Below are 23002 nucleotides of genomic sequence, written 5' to 3'. Positions count from 1 at the left end.
TATCCACAAACTAAAACTAGAATAAAAACAAAAAACACTAACAGTTGAACAACATAATTACGATAAATGCCGATTTGCAAACTGAAGAGAATGTTTAATGGACTCCAGATTCATAGTGCTGTCTAGATTTTAATCATGTACCGACCCATCAGTGTCTAATGTCCTAATAAATTATTCTCCCCCACACAGTTTCAAGCCTGCAACCCCCTTCTGTGTTGTTTAATTACCATCACCCCCTGCTTGACTTAACCTCTTCTTTTGCAGAGGGCATTAGTTAATGTGGCACATGAGAGGTGTAGAGATGTTTGACAGGAGGAGTATGTGGGAGGACCTGAGTAGGAGGTGTGTGTCTGTGGGAGTGTGTGTGTGTGTGTGTGCGCTCACATTGTGAGTTTTGTTAAAAGAACAGAAATTAATACTGCAGAGTATAAATATCCACTGACTCGCAGTGATGTTTTTTTTTTTGAAACAGTTAAAAAAAAGTTTTAATTTGTTAACTTTAAACCAAGCTTTTTCTTCAGTTTCATTTCACAGAATTACAGCCACCCTCAAAAAAACTCTTCAATTTATAAAGGATTGACATTGAGAAAAGTCCACCTGCTGTAAAGTATCATCATTTATGCCCTCAGCTCTTGCTCTGTGCTCCTTTAGCACTAATTACTGCATCAATGCAGAGTGGTGTGGAGGCACAGCCTGTGAGAAAACATAAAATAGTTTCATTTATTTGAAATAACACACATTTTTACTTTCTTAAACATATCATTTTCATGATACTGTTTTGAGCTGCACCTTCTGGTGTATTGCGTTATCCTTTGCTGCAGGGATGTTGTTGATTGAGTTATATTTTGAGGATGCAAAACTATCATGTCCACGCTCAGTGTGGAATGAGAGTGGATGTTATTTAGACCGATGATGAATAAATAATTTGAGAAGACAGAGCTTGGGTCGTGGGGAGGCCTCCTACGACTGGCAAATCAGAACCGTGCGCTGTTCCCTTCGGCATCCTCATTTATACACATTAGGCTGAGACCGAGAGTCTTTATCCATGATTTTGCCCAGTAGGCTGAGGAAATGTAAGGATCAGTGGTGATTATACTGTAAATACAGTTCACATAATACAGTCAGTGCTTGATGGTCTCATTGTTCATCGCATATTGTCATTGTGATTGTTTTCTATGGCACACACACACACACACACACACAGTGAACAGTAAACATTTGTCAGTAAAAGGTTCTGCAAATTATACTAAGGTGTCGTACAGACGGAGACAAAAATTTACAATTAGAAGCAGATTTAATAAAGCTGTAATAATAGTTTTTCCTGTTCAGCCGTCATCATTAAGTTAAATGTAAAATATAATCAGAATCAGTATACAAGATTGTCTAAGTGCTTTGACAATACACAGCTTTTTGTGAAGCCGAGTGTCTGATTACGGTGGCTGCCAGAGCCTTGAGGATGTATTGATCGAATCAAAGACGGCAGCTGACAATGATCAATTGCCTGATCACATCTATGAATGTCACGGTCGTGTCGTCTTTGCAGTGCCGCCGCTCCCCTTCAACATCGTGCTCTGCACGTTTTCCACAGAAATACTCCTTATTTGTTCAATTCTCCTGGGGTCAGTGCTAATTGGTTAAATTCCGGGATTTTAATTGGCTGACAGGAAATAGTATGTCTGAGATGAGAGGCACTGTCACTTCCTGACAGCCGTTTTGATCTTTGAGGTCAGGATAATACACCCTAACTGTAGCTGAGAGTCGTGTTACCGCAAGATCAAAAGAGTATGCATGTTATGATACCATCAAACCAAAAGCCGTCAAGAAATGTGTAAATTAGCAAATGTAATAAACGGGGACATTTTGTAATCTTGTTTTGTGCGCTCTCTCTCTCTCTTTCACTCTCTCCCTCTCCCTTTTTCTCTCAGTCTTTACTGTTTCCCATTTCCTTGTTTTTCTCGTCTCTTTTCACCTTTGGATTTTGCTATACTTACGATGTCTCGGAGAGGATTTGTGATTTGTGTTGTATAGTGACATTCTGGATAGTGGCTTCTTGTCACCTCGACACATTGGCAAACCCCCACAAATCCTTTTCACCCGCAGCTAGACCTTGGCCACTGTCCTGCTTTTTTGTCAACTTTCCAAACTCTCAAACTCATGAATCCTTAATGAAAGAAGCAGAGTTGCAGAATATGGTACCTGCCCCCCCCCCTCACTATCTGATCAGTGGTGCTTTAGGGAGGGGGGGTAGATGGGGCCTGTTATTTCTCATAATTGCTGGCTGTCAGAAACCATTAGTGTTGGGAATACTTCAGTAGCAGTAGTACACTTGCAGGCAAGGGAGTCAGCTTCAGTAGTGGGAGGAAAGAGTTAGGCCAACTCATAGAAAACAAGGCATGCGTGCCGTGCCGTGCACTGTCACTCCATCCTGGTGCCAAATCCCTCAGCGGGGGAAATACGAGTTTACATTCACACCCTGACCCGTTGAAGAAACTCACGGGAGCCGCTAGTCAGACCAATTTACATGGCTGGATCTTTCAGTACCAGCTGGTCCTTCTCCCTGTGCCTGGCTTCCCTCCACTCCTCCCTGTTCGGGAAGCATCGCCCCGCCTTCTTAAATAATTCATTTCTTCTTTCCACGGTGCCGTCATGAAATTCACAGCTAATAGTCAGGTGCTCGTGCATTAGGTGCATCCACACTGCATCCAAGACTTTGTGCCGCCGAGGGACTCCATTTTTATAACATCAGTGCAAGTCGATTTTCCACGTTCTGCTAACGTGTGCTAATGTTTTGACAGGGTGATGATAGCTTCACCATCATGTTTTGGCCTCTTAAGCCAGCATGACCTGATAACCAGCTGTTTGCTTCATAACGTGTTTAATGCCTTTTCATTCACTTTATTTAGAATGTGATCTTCCCTGGAGCTGGAGATGATGGGATCAATGAGTACAAGTCTGTCATCTATTACCAAGTGAAGCAGCCACGCTGGTTTGAAACAATAAAGGTGTGTCTTTTCTTCCTGTGACTTCCTTTTAATGTTTTAGAACCTTTTCTTTCAAGTGTCTTTCTCGTAAATACTTTGCACCTCCGTGGCAAAACAGTTTGATATCATTCTTAATAAGTCCATTACTTTCACAACACAGGTTTTCATCATCAGAACATTATAGAATAAATGATCATGCACATAAGTTTCCACATTTATACACGTCTTTATGTTTATGGGGTTTGAACAGCATGGTTTCCTGATGAAATGGTGCCTTTTTGAATCTGACTGTTGCGTGACAGGATTGTGTGATGTCATCAGCCCAAACTCTATTGCCTCCATACAAAAATAGTATATTAGATTTGTGTGATGTATTGTGTAAAGCTCTTTCCAAAAAGCAGCCTTTTGAGTCCACGTGTGGACAAGGACATCTCACTGCCCCTTTCTCTTTCTTATCGCAGGTTGCTATACCTATTGAAGATGTGAACAGGAGCCACTTGCGGTTCACCTTTCGCCACCGCTCATCGCAGGACTGTGAGTACCAAAGTCGGCATTAGAACGATCCTTTTCCCCAACGGTGACCAGTCACACAATTGGCTGTTTATCTATCCACAGCAAAAGTAAAAATAATGGAAGATACCCAATCCAGGCAGATGTGTCGCACAGTGATAAATACTTTGAAGCGTACCCTCTGTCACATTAATCAGAGGTATTACTCTGCCCTTCCACAAAGCAGTGTCATGGAGCAGCTTGTCAGAGAGTACAGCTGGGATGTGAAAAATGCCTGAGGGAACTCATTTGTTTATTGGAGCCAGTGCTGTGCTGAATGTAGCCAGTGCTGTACATCCTTCTGTTTTTTTAAATCCTTTTTAATTTTGAGGGCATAGAGGGCAGGGAGGACCGCTAACTGCAGCCTCGCCATCCCATCTGCCTGCCACATGGTCAGGCCATCCCTCTTGCAGGAGGAATGATGCAGGGGAAAATATTCTAGGGAGGTAATAGTAGCCATGCCAGCTGTGTACTGCATATACAAGTAACCCATTTGTATCGCACTGGGAGGATATCAGCATGGGGAAGTATACCTCTTCCCTAAGTAAGGAAATTGGCAGCCGCTGTCATCCTGCAGTTTTCAAAACCCTCACACTCTGTTTGCTTCTCACCTGCAGGATTGTGGTGTGGAGGATATGACCAATTTTCAAAGCCCAGTGCTGGCATATAATCCACCTGGAGAGCCTTCTTGTCATGCTTGGCACCTTGCTTCTGCAAGGACTAATGCTGTTACGCGGCATGTCTTTGAAACTCTGTGCTCTGCGTTTATCTTGCTGTTAAAGGTTGCTTTAAAAATTGGCTCACCTTAAGAGACTCTGGGACTGCGGGGGCATGCGGATGCTGCCAACTCTTCAGTAGAGAAATTTAATGAAAAGGTGTAATGACTGGATTATGAGAATTTGTGTACGGTTTAAGTCTTTTATTTTTCTGTCAGCGAGCGTTATTTATTACTACACTACTCCCATAATAGAGACACAAGGCTCTTCACTCCCCTGCACACATGAGTCTTCATAAACATTTGATTTTGATCCTACTCCTCACTTTATTTTCATTGTCAGTAAACATTTTCCTGATGAGGTAATGGCCTTAATCGCTGGTTTGTGGTCTTCTTCAGTATAACGTAATGTCACTTTTGCAAATTATGTGCCCATCTATAGGAAAGTAAACATGGCTCATATGAGTGGACACCAGTCTGAGACTTGTTGCAGGTGAGGTCTTTGAACCTCCATTGCAAAGCCTCAACATTGGTGAGGCCAAATCACATATCTTGACACCTCTAAACAGGAGTTCAGGTTATTTTGGGTCAGTATCATTTGCCACAAAATGCGTCTCACACATGGCACAAAGTTCTGCCATCAAAACACGGGAAGTTGTCTTTAAAGGGTTGCTGTAGCGTATTCCAATAACAATAACGTGGGACTTTATTAAGTTTGGGTATTTACATAAGCAAATACATCTCGCAAACCTGTCTATTTTCTACATGGGACTAGGAAATTACCTTTTAAAAATTACATAGGGAAAAAATATTGCATTACATCACTTCTCTACGTGTGAAGAACAGAGACTGACAGATGAAATAATTCGAGTTGCCTGCTGTCACATGCCTGCGTTCCTTCTGCCTCCTCCACTAGCTACTGCTGAACTTTTATTATAAACACAGAGTGACAGAGTGCTGCTCATCATGGCTACGAGTGGAGCTCATGTGCTTGCTATCTCAGCCTCCTGGTTGAGAATCGGGGATGCATTAGATTATCATGTTAAAACCACTGTAAGGGATCTTCGCCATCTTCTCACATCTCTTTCATCTGTCATTATGCCACTACTTGGTGAGTGGATTAGTGGGTAGACCTTAAATTGTAGAACACTACACTCACCATAAATCCCAAGTGACAGCCCACCTTGGAGGCTGGAGTGTGTAAGGAGTTCTACACAAACTTGACTTTGATTAGCACAGAAAATAGAATAAGAAAAAGAAGATTGTTTCCTAAAAGTGACATTTTTGGAGCACTCTGGTGTCCTTAGTAAGGCAGTAATACATTTTTTGTGTGTGGCATTTGTACAGTGTTTACCCTCCACTGGCTCCTCTCATGCCAGCCTAGCAATTATTCACAAGTGAGGCTGCAGGCAGAAAACCAATGAGGGGATTTATGCAGATAGAATGTGCGAGATACTTCGATGAATCAGGTCTTCCCTGCTCATAAATTTGAGCTTGTTGATCCACCGTGATGATATATGTGACCCTGTCCAAACGCTCTGTTACAGGACAAAGTCATAACTCTTCTGCTTGTATATGGAACGTTTTTCCTTACACAACGCCTCTAAAAACACACGTGTGTATGCACATGGACACAAGCAGTGTTCCTGCTGCAATTATACAGTCACTTCACAGCTGCAAGTCTGAGATCAACTGAAAGTATGTAAACAAAAACCAGATGTAGACAAAAGTAGATCTGTTTGCTTTTATAAGTTTGCAAATATGATTTTTGAAAAGGAAAAATCATCTGTTTGGTCAAATGAGAGCGATTACTTGCATCAAAGTGTGTCTGCCTCTTTTAAAAGGAAAAAAATAATTCATCCATGGGTAGTCACAGTATCAGTAAAGCCATCATAAGGGAACAGTTAATTATTTTGCCAACTCAGGAGCTGACTCAGGGCTTATAGTGCTGAGATTTACTTTAGGGATTATCTTTTTTATTAGTCTTCTGGTTGTTAATGACTTGTTGTAAAGTGAGCTACACTGCATGGTTTACTGAAGTGTCTCTACAAGCTAATATCCGTAGCTGATACTTATATCTCATACTAATGCATACTGCATGTTGTGTGCAAGTTTTTTCTCTTTTTAGGATAGTGCAATAGTTAAAAAAAAATAATAGGCAATTAGTTTTGTGTCACAAAGTAAACAACTACAGTGATTTAATTTCTCTTACCATCAGGCTGTTCTCCGTCCTCCTCATGTCTTTCTTTTCCTCCTCCCACAGCAAAAGACAAATCGGAGAAGATATTTGCTTTGTGTTTCGTGAAGCTGATGAGGTATGATGGGACGACTCTAAGGGATGGCGAGCATGATCTCATTGTGTACAAGGTAAATGTGAAATATCACCCATAACCTGGTTAAATCAGTCTTTGGTGCTTTGGTGTCTTTGTTATTGTCTGCCTACCTGCCAGGCTGATGAGAGTGGGTCGCACTCTCATCATGACAGGACCATAACGGAGATGAGGCGTGGGTGAAAAATTGGTCACATTAAAATTCCATATTTATACCTTTGCATTACAGTGTCCATTTATGTTAATTAAAGAGTTAATATGGGAGAAATGTCCCCAATTAGATTTTTAATTCTTTGATTCAGTTGTGTTGCAGTTGTCAATCAGGGTTACTGTTCAGTAAACAGTTTTCGTTTTACTCTCATATGCAATGGACTGCAGGAAAACTCAAGTTAAAAAATCTTTTTATGTACACATATAGACACAATGAAAACTTCATCTTCATCAAACATGCCACAGTAATAAAACATAACACTTCTTCACATCGTAAACACCAGATATGGATTTCAATGTACTGCAAAAAAATGAATGAGCTCCCTCAACTGCCTCTGTAAATTGTTAATTTGCTCACATATTGACTGAAATCTCTCTATGGAAAAACCAGGCGGAAGCAAAGAAGATGGAAGACTCGTCTCTGTACCTGAACCTCCCCGCCACTAAGCTAGAGCTGGAGGAGAAAGGCTACTCCACCACTGGTAAAAGTATGCATAACCTGGGCAACTGTACCATCAGCAAGGACTCCTTTCAGATCGCCACTCTGGTCTGCTCCACCAAGCTCACACAGAACGGTAGGAGGTTTTGTACTTCTCCTGTTCATTTTTCTATCTTTTCATCCTCCAAGAGGTTGAGTGCTGTCAACTGTGACTGGACTGTGAGCAGGATTGCTCAAAAACTACTGAGCTGATTTCAATGGCATTTTGTGGAGATGTGGGACATGACATGGGGAAGAGCTCATCACATTTTGGAACAGATCTTATTAAAGACTTGAGGAAATTTTGAAGGAGTATGTGTTTTTAGAGCACTTTCTAGTTTCTCTGTATGATTGATTTCCTTCTCTTCCACCCCCTCTGCATGTTAAACAAGAAGAAATTACATTTAAAAAAAAAAACAAGACAACAAACAACTTAGTGACCAGAGATAGTAATAGAGATAAGAAATGTGAATAAGACCAATATTAAAAACATAAAGAAACGTCAAATTTTGAAGCCCCTAGACAATGACAATTTAATCATGCACACTAACCACATATCACTAAAACATTTGGTGGGTTCTTTTTCTAACTTCGTTCGGTGTTTCACTATGGGATATCGCCTTGGCATGACCAACCAGGGAAGCTCCAATGGCACCACGTCTGTCAGTGACAGACAGGTCGAGCTGTGCTGGGGCACCGCCCCCTTCATACTATCACAGCCGACCCGCCCCTCAAAATCATTCTCGCTTTCTTCCCGTGAAGAAACTGTGTGGAAGCTCCCTCAGCTATTCGGGCTAGCTTGGTGTTGCTAAACTGTTCGCAGACGCGCCGTTAAGGTCCTCGTCGCCGAACGCAGTCCCTGGCTTACGTCCTTTATTTGCTGAGTAAGTTCTTCGCAAGAAGTTTTCCACTTGATCTTGGTGTAGTGTCCGCGTCAAGGCGAGCTGCTCCACCGACCACCCTGTATTATCTGCCGGGGGTCGGTTAACTGTAGATCAGTTACCCACAGACTAACGCGTTGCGGCGAGTCAGCGTGGATACGGTTGACATTTGTTTGTTAACTGTGTGTTTACCGGGAGCGGAGCTAACGTGTCGCGGCGAGCTAACTCTTAGGTGTTTCGTTAGCTAGGACCTTAAACTCCGGGTGCTAACGCTAATTACCGAGCAGGGCTTAGCATCACAGCTAATCTGCCGGGTGCACGGTGTCTTAGCCGACAAGCTACATCAGTCACCGAGAGTAAAGCTAACGCATTACGGCGAGCTGACTTTACGGTGCTTGGTGAGCGATCTCCGTGCGCGACGAAATGTCTCTCTCTTCGCCCGCTGCCATGTCCTCGACCGCAACCCCCGCCAAAGGGCCGGTTTCGAAGGTCAAAGAGGCTGCATCCCGCCTGTGTCCCGCGTCATGCGGCTCATCCATCTCAGGCAGGGACCCTCATCCCATGTGTATTACGTGCATGGGTGCTAAACACGCACAGGCGTCTCTGGCTGACCCGCAGTCGTGTCCACACTGCGCGGATATGCCAGAGAAAATTTTGGAGAGGAGACTGAGAGTGGCGGTCGCTAATTCTCAGGACCCATGTCTGTCGGGAGAAACCGCTGTGGCTAAAACTCCCCATGTACCGCGAGCTACCACGAGCTGGGCGGATATGATGGAGGAGGAATACACAGACATGCCGCCACTCTTTGAGGAGCTCCCTGGCGTAGAGCCAGAGGAGGATGCTGAGGGCTATGCCAACTCAGACATTCTCAACTTGGATGATATGGAGGAGGACGAGGACGATGCCACTTTTCCAGTGCCTTCTCGCCCCTCCAGTGCATCTGATGTCGCTCCTCCAGCTGACAGCAGCCTTTACGAGGTCTGTAAACGAGCTGCTTCTAAGCTGGGCATACAGTGGCCTGCAGTTCAGGACGCAGGTGGCACTGAGAGGGACCTTTATGATGGTAAGAGACTTCCACCAGCTCAACCACCAGCCAAACAGCTCCTTCCAGCCGTGCCTGCGTGCATGAGGGAAATGAGCCGTTTTTGGTCCTGTCCCTTTAAGAACAAGCTCCCCACCAAAGGATGTTCTAAACTGGAGATCCATGGGATGAAGGAACTGGGGCTGTCCGAACCCCCAGTGGTGGAGTCTTCAGTAGCCCACCACCTTCACCCTGATCGCCGCTCTGTCTCGGCCTCCTCTAACATCGCTCTGCCTAGTAAGATGGAACGCGTCACATCTTCCATCTTCCAGAGGATGTATAAATATGCAGCTCAGTCAGTCTGTTCTCTGAATGCAGTTACACTGCTGTCTGCGTACCTGGCTGAGATTTTGGAGGAGATGGGCCGCCAATTGGACTCTGGAGCACCAAACCCAGCTCTTTGGGACGAGATCTGTGTGGTGAATGATCTCATCCTGCGCTCCTCACGGGGAGCAGTGCAGGGCAGTGGCCGAGTTATGGGCCTCGCTGTCTCAGGAGAGAGGGCCCTGTGGCTGAACCACTCGAGCCTGAGTGATGCACAGAAGGCGGATGTGATGGATGCCGCATACGACCCCACCAAAGGTCTGTTTGGCCCAGCTCTGGAGAGGATGAGGGAAACCAGCACCCTCAGAAAGCAGGAGGGAGAAGCCTTTGATCTCTGTCTGCCCAGGAGACAAGCCCCTCGCCCCCCTCAGGCCGCCAAGCCCACCTTTGCAGCCTCAGCTGCCGCAGTGAGGAGACGTCAGAGCAGTGCCCGCCCTCAGAGGCAGACTGGTCAGCAGGGCAACCAGCAGCCCAGGTCTGACGCCCAGAGACCGTGGGGCAAACACTCCTTTGCAGCGGTCGCAGCAAAGAACCGCCCGTCTCACCCCACTGACGGAAAGAAGAAGCGGGCGTCCTAACAACCCCAGCTTCTCCATCTCCCCCTCCGGTCAAGTTAAGAGTCATGGAGGGGGACCACCAGGACCCCGTCATGTGTGGTTCAGGAACCCTGGCTGTTGTTTGTTCTCCAGGGCTCCTTGTTCAGTCTCCCAGGTGGCAGGCCCACGGGGAGAAGACACAGGGGTTCTCCAAGTTAATGTGTCACCAAACACTTCCACCCTGTCCAAACCTGTTGCAAATAAAAACAGCATTTTCGCAGCCAGGCACAAAGCCAAGGGCGAGATGCAAAATAAAAAACACAAAAATAAATCAATGTCATGCACCCCCCTCGCCACCAGAGGGAGCTCACGCTCCACTGGCGAGACACGATTCTCACCGAGTCGTGGGGGTGACGTCACCACAGCTCGACACAGGACCTCTCTCTGTCAGAGCGGACGGGTGGCGCGCATGCGCAGTTCACCCATGGATTCTATCCACTGTATCTCACGGATACAGACTTCAATTTGCCATGAAACCACCCAGGTTCAACGGTGTGTTAGTTTCAGTGGCCAAGGGGGACGCTGCACGGGTTTTGGAAGACGAAATAACGTCTTTACTGAGCAAACGAGCTATCAGAGCTGTCACGGCCGCGGAGTCACAACAGGGTTTCTACTCCCGGTACTTCCTCATTCCCAAGAAGGCAAGCACAGCCCTTCGCCCCATCCTAGATCTCCGTGTGCTAAACAAACACCTACGGAAATACACATTCAGGATGTTGACACACAAAGTGCTCTGTCGCTCTATCCGTCAGAGAGATTGGTTTGTAACGATCGATCTCTCGGACGCGTATTTTCACATCGCCATTCACCCTGCACACAGAAAATATCTCAGGTTCGCTTTCCAAGGCAAAACCTACGAGTATCAAACTGTCCCATTCGGGCTGTCGTTAGCTCCGAGGGTATTCAGCAAGTGTGTGGAGGGGGCTCTGTCTCCATTACGGAGCAAAGGCATCAGAATTTTTTCGTACATAGACGATTATCTGATATGCGCTGGCTCGCACGAGCAGGCGGTCATGGATTCTGCTGTGGTGATAAATCATCTCAGGGATCTTGGGTTCAGTATAAACTGGACGAAAAGTCAGATAGAGCCCGTACAGTGTGCGGAGTATCTGGGTCTGAAAATAAACTCCCTGTCATATCGCGTCACGCTATCAGACGGGAGAATAAAATCTCTCACACAGTGTCTCTCCCTCTTTCAGATGGGGAGAGTCGTGTCGTTTCGACTATGCCTACGTCTGCTCGGCCTGATGGCATCAGTGATAGCTGTAGTGCATTTAGGTCTGTTGATGATGAGAGATTTTCAGCGGTGGGTTGCAGCTTTGCACCTGTGCCCGCGCCGTCACCTCAACCGCAGAGTGAAAGTGACTCGGACCTGTGTGAAGTCTCTCCGTCAGTGGAGGAACGCAGGGGCGTTCACCACGGGGGTCCCGCTGGGGACGGTGACGTCCAGGGTTACCATGACAACGGACGCTTCCCTGTCAGGGTGGGGAGCAACGATGTCAGGCAGAGCGGTGAATGGCTCCTGGGGTCCAGAAATGGCCCAGATTCACATAAATGTTTTGGAGCTCTGGGCAGTGTTTCTAGCGCTGAAACACTTCCTGCAATTTCTCCGAGGCCGTCATGTTCTGGTGAAAACAGACAACTCCACTGTGGTAGCCTATGTCAACCGTCAGGGAGGCACTCGCTCACTACGGTTACACAAGTTGGCTCGGGAGATGATACTGTGGAGCAGCACCAGGCTCCTCTCACTCAGGGCGACACATGTGCCGGGAGTTCTGAACAGAGGGGCGGACTTGATGTCTCGTGGGAATCCTCTGTACGGGGAATGGTCTCTGCACCCGCAGGTTGTGGACCAGATTTGGAAGAGATACGGCCGAGCCGCCGTAGATCTCTTCGCCTCGCAGGAAAACGCCCGCTGTCCGCTGTTTTTCTCCCTGTCGGACATCACTGCACCTCTCGGTGTGGATGCTCTGGCTCACCCGTGGCCAAACGTGCTGCTCTACGCATTCCCTCCCCTCAGTCTGATTTCCCCCACCCTGGCCAGGGTGAGGGAGCAGAATCTGTCTCTCATACTGGTGGCGCCAAGATGGCCGTCCAAACACTGGGTGGCGGAAATAGTTCAGATGTTGGCGGGCGACCCCTGGCCTCTGCCCATACGCAGAGACCTCCTGTCCCAGGCACGCGGGGAGATTTACCACCCCCACCCAGACCGCGTGGCGCTCTGGGCCTGGCCCGTGAGAGGTTTAATTTGGACGCAGCAGGACTGCCTCCGCAGGTTATAGACACCATTCAGAGTGCAAGGGCTTCCTCCACCCGTGCTTTGTACGGCTGTAAATGGCGGGTTTTCGAGGAATGGTGTGAGTCTAGACTCACAGTCCCTTTTCAGTGTTCAGTTGTGGACCTGTTGTGTTTTCTACAGGAGCTGGTGGATAAAGGAAGAGCTTTTTCCACAGTAAAAGTGTACCTCGCTGCCATCTCAGCATGTCACGTGGGTTTTGGTGATAAACCGGTGGGACAGCACCCCCTGGTTTGTCGCTTTATGAAAGGTGCACGTCGAAAGCTCCCAGTTTCTAGGCACCTGGTTCCACTGTGGGACCTTCTGGTGGTGCTGGATGCCCTTTCTCAGCATCCCTTTGAGCCTTTGGAGGCTGTGGGGATGAAGTTTGTGTCTCTGAAAACGGTTCTGCTTTTGGCTTTGTCTACGGCGAAGCGCGTGAGCGACCTTCAGGCGTTGTCTATCCGCCCTTCCTGTCTACAGTTCGGTCTGGGACTCTCCAAGGTTTGCTTGCGGCCCAATCCGGCTTTTGTGCCTAAGGTGGTGGAGTCGGCTTACAGGTGTCCCACAGTAGAGTTGCTGGCTTTTCACCCGCCTCCATTCTCCTCGACAGAGGAGCAGAGGCTTAACACTTTGTGTCCGGTGAGGGCTCTGCAGTCCTACGTGAGTAGGACGGCAGATTTCAGGCGTACTGACCAGCTGTTTGTTTCCTGGTCCACTACCCATAAGGGCAAGCCATTGTCCCGCCAGAGGCTGTCTCACTGGATTGTGGAGGCCATTTCTGTGGCGTACAGTTGCAAAGGTTTGCTGCCGCCCCAGGGTTTGCGTGCTCATTCCACCAGGAGTATAGCTGCTTCCTGGGCTCTGTTTAGAGGGGTGTCTGTTCAGGATATTTGTGCTGCGGCGAGCTGGGCTACGCCTCACACCTTTGTCAAGTTTTACAGGCTAGATGTCTCTGGTCCTTCTTTGGCCCAAGTGGTGCTCGGTGCCGGTGCTCCGGGGTTGGAGTGATGTTGTCACTCAACCTTTTGTGGTAGTTAGGCTTCGGGAGTCATATGCAATCCGGGAGTGGTCTATATCTCCCATAGTGAAACACCGAACGAAGTTAGAAAAAGAACGAAGGGTTACTCAACGTAACCCCGGTTCTTTGATAACAGAGTGAGGTGTTTCACCACACGCCCCTTCTTGCATTAGGCACGGAAAGAACCCGGTCTTGAATGATTTTGAGGGGCGGGTCGGCTGTGATAGTATGAAGGGGGCGGTGCCCCAGCACAGCTCGACCTGTCTGTCACTGACAGACGTGGTGCCATTGGAGCTTCCCTGGTTGGTCATGCCAAGGCGATATCCCATAGTGAAACACCTCACTCTGTTATCAAAGAACCGGGGTTACGTTGAGTAACCCTTCGTTTTTGTTTTGTTGATACTATTATTCTGCCTCTGTTTGAGCTTTGTAAACAGAAACAATGTAACATTGCTTGTATACAGGCCCTGTCAAGCAAAACTATCAGACCTGACTGAGTTTCTGTGTCGATCTCGGTCGGGTATTAATCCAAAGAAATCCCCTTGTGTTCTTGATGGTTTATTGATTAAGGACTCCTTTGAGCAACAGTGACTGTATTTCTAAAATGGTGGTTCACTGAATCATGTGAATAGCTGGTCCGTGTCAATGATCCAATTCTTCTAATTACTTGAAACTGAACGACTCTACATATCTGCTTAGCTTTTCACTGTACTTAATTTGTTGTGCTTCTTTGTTTTCTTTGGTATGTGGGGCTGAATCACCATTTTAATTAGAGTTAAAATGAGAACTTCCCCATTCCCCTCAGTGTGTTTTTGGAAAAGAGAGAGAGAGAGAGAGAGAGAGCAATAGAAGAAACGACAAATTCACTGCAGGCTAACTTTACCTGCTAGTGAAAATAATTGTTTTACTCAGCCAAAAAAACCCCTCTGTTTGAATAAGAAGTGAACCATGCCCTCATGTTTTTATTCATGGTAATACAAAGGTAATTTAAATTGTCAGGCATGAGAAGGGTGAACAGAGTCAACTGTTGAAGTGAATTGTAATGTGTTTTGTCTTACACTTTGTTATGTTTCTGTACTATCGGTGCTTTCACTGAATAATTCTTGTGTTTGCCTGACCAAAAAATGTTAAAAACCTGCTTTTAGTCTGTTCGTGTGCTTAATATGATTTATTTTACAAAGATTACATCACAACTTGGATCCGATCCTATATTTGTCTGCAGTGTATATCGGTTAGGCTTGACATTGCTGTGATTTCAACTAACAAACTCGGTGCAGTAAGGAAGATGAACGCTAAGGCCTCGGCAGATTGTCCAAACCACTTTATTTGCCAGTAACTCTGAAATGACAGTAATCATCCATCATTGCACAGGTGAACTTTGTGTGAGTGTGAGAAGAGTGTGTATGTGTGTGTGTACATGTCTGAGGTAGACTGTGAGAACAACCTTTGATTCAAACTTTGAATCACTGATCCAAACTTTTGAATCTGTCTTTTTCTCGACATTTCGTTTTTTGAGGTTTAAGACTTGGTTTTAGGACTAAAATATGTTCAGGTTAATGCAGTTTGTTGTGATGTCTCTACCTCGACTAAGACGCCGACACACACACACAAAAAAAAAAAAAAAAAATAAATTATACATCGCACTTATGACTAGCACTTCATAGTTTGGTTTACTTGAAGCTCTTACTTACTTCTAGCTCTTATTTTTACCCTAATGATTAAATGCACTTATTGTAAGTCGCTTTGGATAAAAGCGTCTGCTAAATGACATGTAATGTAATGTAATGTAATGTCTAACGTTAGGGTAAGGAGTCTGACCACACCCATTTTCAAGCTCACCCTGATTTTAACCTCACACCTGTAACATTTTACGACAAAATTTGCATGGTTGCACTTTCATAATAACAAAGATACGGATAGATTATTAGAGTTTGAAGTGTAATGTGAATTATGTTAAAAGTTTATATATAATATATTAGCTTATATAGTTATATTAGTTAATTTATATATAATAGTTTTTATTATGTTAAAAAATTCTTCATTTGAGTGGTTGCCAATCTAGGCTTTACAGAATAACAAAATACGGGCTTTATCCATGGCACCACATAAATACATTTTCATCATCGTGTTCTTTTGTTTGATAGTGTGAATGTGATTGACATGACATCTGAATTTCAATCTTCACTGCTTTCACAGTCTCCTCCCACATTACAGGCCTTTTGGACTTGTTCAACAGGTTTTACAATTAAGGAGCTCAGTTTCTTGGCACCTTCTTGTATGAATTGAGGACAGCACGTAGTTGTTGAGCATGATGCAGAAATGTTTGACTTGGCAGTAGGTTTCCAAAAATGCAGCAGTACTCTTAAATAGTATACTATTTAAATCAATCCAAATCGTGTCTGGTCTCTTCCAGTTGTCATATACACAAATACAGAGGCCTTGTGTGACCTTGTGCTAAATCTTCATCGTCTTACAAAGGAAAATGAAAATGTAAATATGGCTCCAGTAACAAGCAGGGCAAATAGAAAATACTTTGGTTATTACAGGAGAACGAGGAAGTTCTTTGCTGTCAAACTCCTGCTGCTTGTTGTGTGAATGAGAGGGGCGTTGTGTGTTGGTACAGTAATGTTCCCTTTGAGGGTTATTAAATTTAGTCTGTGGTTTAAGTTGTCATTAAAATACAGTCATGTTTGCCTTCCTCGTCGGATCAGTGGGTGGTGATGTCATTGTCACCACATGAACAGTCTCGGTTGCAGAAGCAGAACTTGCCCACACTTGATCACACTAGACAGGGGAGTATTGTTTTCAGTTGAAATCATTGTTTATTTTCTTATGTGGCTGTACAGGGTATAACTGTAGAAATCAATCACCACCATCCTCTCCTGTTCGTCCACCTTGTTTTCTCTTTCTGGCTTTCTCCTTTTTCCCCTGTGTGAGAAAGATGAGCAGCAGTGCAGATCAGCTTCACTGCTCATATTTACCCAGCAACCTTTGGTGCTAAGCAAGGCTGACCAGCAGTTGTTTGGCGATGAGCCTGAGGTGTCAGTGCTCAATGATTTTGATTAAACAGAGAGGTGTGTGTGTGTGTGTCTCCCAGGATATGTCATCTGACAGCAAAGCTCGAGGAAAAGTTTTGAGTAGTTTTAATAAAGTAACGCTATCTGCTCGTCTGGCTTCTGCCTACTTGATTAAAAACTAGAAACTTATAAGCTCCCACCCAAACAGCTGGCTTTCTCTGTAACTCAGTCACTCACTTGTCCTTTTGTCTTTTATTTGCAGTTTGGATTTTACTTCCATGGTTTCTTATTTAAATTTTACACCAATGTTCCCCCTCTAACAGTGTTTTATGACAAATTGTCAAACAGTAAAAAATCTAAAGTACTTTGCATTAACATATACTCTAGTCTCTAACACAATGATGGCTGATGGCTTCTAGCTTAAAGAGAACTGCTATTGAAAACAAAAATTGCTGTGCGTGTTGCTACACATGCATTTGCCAGAAGCAGTAACCAAAACTAATAATAATAAAAAAAAACAATAATCTGAAGCTGAAGCCGAGCGTGTAATGCCTAACCTCAACACAGAGCTGAAGAATTTGTAATTTTCACATCAAAATCACAGTTTGAAACAACACAAGTAGCACATCATCTTAAGTTCTCATCCTCACATCAGAATATACAGTGGTTAATATTTTTATTTCGTGTTGTAATGCTCCACCACGTCTTTAATCTGTAACATACTGATTATTGAACTGAAGCTTGGCAGTGTGCAATTGCAATATCTGGCAAAAAAAAATTGCAGTTGGATACTTTCCCTAAATAGTTCAGTCCTAACAGTTAAAACCTCGAATTTTGGGATCAATTTCTTGCTCAGTGCCCAAGGACAACTAACTAGCCAATTAAAGACATTATTTTGGGCTGTGGAATATTGAGAAAAAATGTATTTAGACAGTATTTACAGACCAAATAGTGCAGTGAATAGTTGTAAAGACAATCCACATGTGTATTTACAATAACCCCTTGCTGTGAACTGCTTGCTTCACACGTGACACCTCATCCCTTATCCTACATCTGAGATGAAATGCTCTTTTTAATTAAGCTAGATTTATGCAGGGGGCCTCCCCGAGCTGAGGGCTTGTGTAAAGTGCCTGCTGGTTCCTCCCTGGGTATTTGGAGTATGCTTCTCTAAATGGGAGGCTGGAGGTGAAGCACTGGAAATCTAATGATGGCAGAGCAGGGAGTGGAACTGGCTTGGTGGAAGATGTACTGTCTTGTCCCTACCATCGTCAGAATGAGAAATACTGCATGTCATTTAAAAAATAAAACAGAAAAAACAAATGAAGTAGGGGATTTGTGTGTCTACTGTGTGTGCAAGTGCTTTTACATAAAGTAATTGTGTTCAGAAAAAAAAGCACTTTAAAACTTTCAAACCTTCAAGGCTTCAAAGTGCAATGCTGTTATTATTAAGAAAAAAGAACAAGCGACCACTTAGTGGTGGTGCTTGCTGGTAAAACGTGAACATAAAATGCTGTTGTCAGATAATGCACTGTAAACAAACATTCATGTGGTAATGTGGAGGTTTTTTAATTTAGCCTGACACCCAGCCTTGCCATGTGGCCACTAAGAGCAGTGTCAATTCCAATTTAATTCCAACTGTCTCTCTGATGTGTTGAAGTGGCGATTTTCAATCATTTGATCCGCAAATTTATCAACAATCTTTTGATAATTCTTCAATGCTACGCGTACATTTCTCTCCGTTTAAATAAATCATTTGAAGACATTTACACCAAACTTAAATAATCAGGAAGTGATGATTAAATGAATCATTAGTTGCACTGCTCCACCGGCGCTCAATGGAGCACTGCAGCCATAAAGTTGATGAACATAGTTTTCAGTCCCTAACATGGGTCAAGCCCAGAATCTTCCCATAATGCATCATATACTGTGAACTTGCACATACATGTACATACATGACACATGAGACAGCACACATTATTAGATGCCCTTTTTTACAGGCTGACTCCAGCACTATGAACTGACTGAAGACTCTAAGCTCTCTCCGTCTGCCTTTTAGCTGATTGTGATTTTAAAAGTGCTGGTTTCTACGGCATAATAAATAATTGACACAACAGCATGTTTTAAGCTCCTAATTTGATAACCTGCCAAATGTGGCATAAACAAGCTTTGTTGAATGTGATTAATCATGTAATGACTCATCCTCTTGTGCCTCGTTCATTTTCCATGATTAAAGTGAGAGATTTATGACTTGCACTGTGTTTGTGAAATTTACCAACTGTGTGTGTGCATGTGTGCACGCGTGTGAACTTAAAACAAATATTTGACCCATGCCCAAATTGTCCTGTCCTGCTGCCTCTTTGTCTCTCTTCACACTATTATAATTTGTAGGATCAATTTTACTGCTATGTTTTGGGATGTTGATAAAAACGGGGAAGACTGATTTTATAATGATAGATTTTGTTGAGTAGTGTACTTACATTAGTCAAAACATTTCAAACACTTTTCAAAGCCAAAGAAATCCATATTTATGTTGAGGGTAATGGACCGTTTCATTCATTTCAGTCGGCTTTTGAATCTTATTCAATAAAAGCCTTGTTGAAAAAATGATTGGAAAGGAAATGCTAGAGTTCTTTTACTTTGAAAGGTGCACAGGATGTGAGGCAGTGAGCGGAGAGAGGCTGAGTCAGTCGGTGTCACACTTTTTAAAAAAGCTCATCACTGAAGTCACTTAATCAGGAAGTGAGGTTGGGCTCATGATGTCATCAAACAATTTTTTGTTGGTTGTATTTATTGAGTAAAAGATGCTTAGCAGCAGAAATGACACACTGTGCATTTAACAATGGTTTTGTTTGTTTTATTCAGTGGACCTACTGGGACTTCTGAAGTGGCGTTCCAACACCAGCCTTCTGCAACAGAACCTCCGACAGCTGATGAAGGTGGAAGGTGGTGAAGTTGTCAAGGTCAGTGGGCGATGGCTGCCTCCTTTGTCTGTCTGTCTGTTGTTGTTGTTGTTGTTGTTTCTTATCAGGTTGAGGCGCAGAGGTGTTGTGCTGCCACAACTGGAGCAAAAACTAATGATCTTAACTCACTTTTTTAATGGACTCTATGACCTTCATTGTTTTGTCTTTATTCAGTTCAGCAAAAACAAGTATATCTCTCAACAGCTGGGGACAAACAATGCAGTCACGGTCAGTCTTTCTCGATCCTGGAAATTTGCAGCTACTCCTCATAATTTCACTTTATATCAGTTTTCTTTTTTTTAACCATAACTTTGTAGAGTCAGTGAGTAGAAGGCACATATTATCACTTGCAGACTTCAGACCTGCTGTTGGTGCTCAGCATGGGGCAGATGAATAAGTCACTTTCCTGAGGAAGTTTTCTGCAGTGTGGTTGGGGGCCCGGAAGATTTCGTCCCATCCGAGGAAGTCTTTCACCTGGCAGTTTCGATCCTATCAGATAAATGTGTCAGTCACAGTTGGACTGGTTCATTAAACCACAGGGGTGTGATTGTTATCACTGCAATATTAGCAGTGTGTTGCTCTGATGTGCTCCAAGGCTGCCTAAATGTGCAAGTAGGGGGACATTTTTCTGTTTGACATTTTAATACAATTCATCAATACAGCTGTGTATTGTGTATTAAATGAATAATATGCACGAAAATGTTTCCAGTAGATTTTACCCCTGCTGTGACCCAGTCAGTGAGCAAACAGGTGGCTCCTCCCACATCCCTGTCACGCAGCCTCTTGTAATAGAGCTGTGCGTTAAACTCCACGCCGGCAACTTCTGTTTATTTTTGTCATTGAGATCATGATGAATGTCATCCATCCTGAGATGAGAGCTCAGGTACTGCATGGAACGGTGGCTCTGTTTCCGACACTTTCACGTCTGTTTGGAATCGGCTGAGTAAATGCAGCATGTTTCCCCACAGAGCAATATATTGTTAGTGTTTTTAGCTGCTGACATGGAAGTTATTATCATCTACATCTTCTATGCCTCATGATAACAGCAACAAAGGGTGAGTAATTGCTGATATGTCACATTAATGGAGCCCTTTACATTTGCATATGGGTTCAATTCAGTAGTCTATAGCCTATATTAGACTTTAAATAAAACTAATGTGTTTGCTATATCTTATTAACCTACTTTCAATTCCTCTGTATGTCTAGTATATGTGGAGAAATTGACAATAAATCTGACTTGTATACAGAAGGAGAATTGGAAAAAGTCTGAGATCAGTATCGGTTATTATTGCAGTTATCATGCTGGTGGAGCAATGAGGGATTCAGTGCCTTGCTCAGTGGCACCCCAGCCCTCCAGTTACAAGCCCAATTCCTTGCCTCTTGGCCATGGGCTGCATTTGGGAATAATGGGAGTGTATTTGTTTACTGAGTGCCATCCCTAGCTCCTGCTTCTCGAAACTGCAATTCACTGACTGATACTTAGTTTGACAGTTCTCATGCACTTTGCGTGTCATATCTTATTCTGGATTTGAGTTTCTGTGCCTGTTAACAAGGCAATGATTATCAAGTGTGCCATATTTTATGTTTGGCTCATCACACCCTACTGTGTTTCTGTCGTTCTAGTTTCTGCAAGACACTCTGGATGCTCTCTTCAACATCATGATGGAGAACTCAGACAGTGACACATTTGATACTTTGGTGTTCGATGCCTTGGTGAGTTGAGAAGCAGACGGTGTAACGCCACAGCATGATTTATACCAGCAGAGGTTCTTGTCAGTGGAAATACGTGTGCATTTAGACGTATTTCGTTCTCGGATGCAAATGTCAGTGCCGCCGGGTCTTTCACATGCTTTTCAAATGTCATCTATATGTCAACAATTTTGATTTCCTACTTGAGCCTCTCTTGCATTTACATGTCTTCTGTTCTAAGCTGGTGTTTGAAACTACACAGATAGTTTTCAAGTTTGTCTGTTTTGATTTGTTTGATGTTTTTAAATCATGCAATTGTTCCAATTACAGCGTCAATCTGTATAACACGAGTTTCAAACTGCAACAGAACAGAAGAACCACGTCTTCAGATGCAGTGTCACTGCAGTGCTTTTGAGATAAAATTTCTATTTTAAGAGAAACGTATGCGTATAGTTTGCAATAATTACGATTACGCTGTCAAAACATTAAAATTGATGCCTCTGGCGAAATACTTTCTGGGTGCACTTGTGTTGTAGCCCACAAACGTTCCCTGTTGTTAATAAGTAAGAGCCGGGCTTAACATTTACTGAGGGAAGTGCAGACCTGCTGCATCTCGTATGGAATACTGCTGTATTGATCTGCATAAATTTGTGATATCAGGGCTGCAAGTTGTTTATCTGGCTTTAAAAGTCTTATATTTCTTGGATATAGAACAGGGAAAAAGATGTGCCGAAAAGGCCAAAATAAACAAGCCTGTCGAATTTTTCATCAGATAACTTTGTCATGTTGTAAATCGAGTATTCGTTGCCAATGAGTTTATAAAGTATCAAGGAGGATTTTTTTTCTGTAGTATGCTATTTCCTAACTGGGGGTACATATCTAAAAACAAAAGAGTTTCTCTTTCAGAGAAATGAGGTAGTAATTGTGTTATGGGGTGTCCTATATTATCTGCTGGCTAGAGAATTGAGAGAAAATGGCCTTTTGCTCAAATGCAATCTTGTTTAATTTCCCCAATCTATTTCAGCATATTGAGTAACCATTTTTCCCCCTCTTGCTCTCTGTTATGAGTCATGTGGTTTACATTTTAATGAAAAAGTCTCTGCTCTCTGACAGGTGTTCATAATTGGGCTTATAGCCGACAGAAAGTTCCAGCACTTTAACCCCGTCTTGGAGACCTACATCCGAAAGCATTTTAGCGCCACACTGGCTTACACGTGAGTAAATTGTCTCTTTAGATAAAATTAATTAATTTAACAACGTGATAGTCAGATTTGTCATCGTGTGATGTGTGTGTGATTGTAGGAAGTTGACCAAAGTCCTGAAGAACTACGTGGACCATGCTGAGAAGCTCACAGAGCAGCTGCTGAAGGCCATGAAGGCTCTGGAGTACATCTTCAAGTTCATCGTCCGCTCCAGAGTCCTCTTCAACCAGTGCGTCCTGACACACACACTCTCACACACACTCCACTCCTATTCTTCTTCTTAGAACACTGCAGTGACTTCCATTCAATTGAACAGCCGAAAGAAACCCTAACCAGTTATTGGCTATCCATAACTTTTAACCCTAACCACAATTCCAATCTTAGCCCTAAACATTAACCTTGTCAGGACCAGTATGAGGTCCTAATGAGACAGAACCTCATTTCATCTCATGTGGTTAATGTGTATGCCAGAGAAGGTCCTAAAAAGGATGTTAGAACACACACAAACGGAGACACACGGACACGACATGCACATATTTCTTTGGAAGGATGTATTAATAATTGACTGTGAGGATGTTAAAAGGATGATAATGTTGTCGTGCCACAGAATGAAGCAGTTGGAGGCTGAGAGGGCTGATGTATGATTCTGGCCTAATTGACTGAGCTGAGTTTGATTGCTTTTCTGTCCGATGT

The 23002-nt window shown here is 43.8% G+C and overlaps 1 protein-coding gene across 2 annotated transcripts in view; it reads left to right on the top strand.

Annotated features, from left to right (window-relative positions):
• The window catches only part of dock1 (dedicator of cytokinesis 1), a 176694-nt gene that overhangs the window by 29077 nt on the left and 124615 nt on the right, over positions 1-23002 (top strand). For both annotated transcript variants that reach the window (XM_044014605.1, XM_044014604.1), the window contains exons 15-22: positions 2904-3002; positions 3443-3515; positions 6509-6612; positions 7177-7360; positions 19321-19418; positions 21042-21131; positions 22221-22321; positions 22410-22538. In XM_044014605.1, the coding sequence (XP_043870540.1) occupies positions 2904-3002; positions 3443-3515; positions 6509-6612; positions 7177-7360; positions 19321-19418; positions 21042-21131; positions 22221-22321; positions 22410-22538 (878 nt within the window). The remainder of the gene's footprint in view (positions 1-2903; positions 3003-3442; positions 3516-6508; positions 6613-7176; positions 7361-19320; positions 19419-21041; positions 21132-22220; positions 22322-22409; positions 22539-23002) is intronic.

The sequence above is a fragment of the Solea senegalensis genome, linkage group LG18 (assembly GCF_019176455.1).
Source record: "Solea senegalensis isolate Sse05_10M linkage group LG18, IFAPA_SoseM_1, whole genome shotgun sequence".
NCBI classification, from domain to species: Eukaryota; Metazoa; Chordata; class Actinopteri; order Pleuronectiformes; family Soleidae; genus Solea; species Solea senegalensis.
This window is presented reverse-complemented; position numbering and strand designations above follow the sequence as displayed.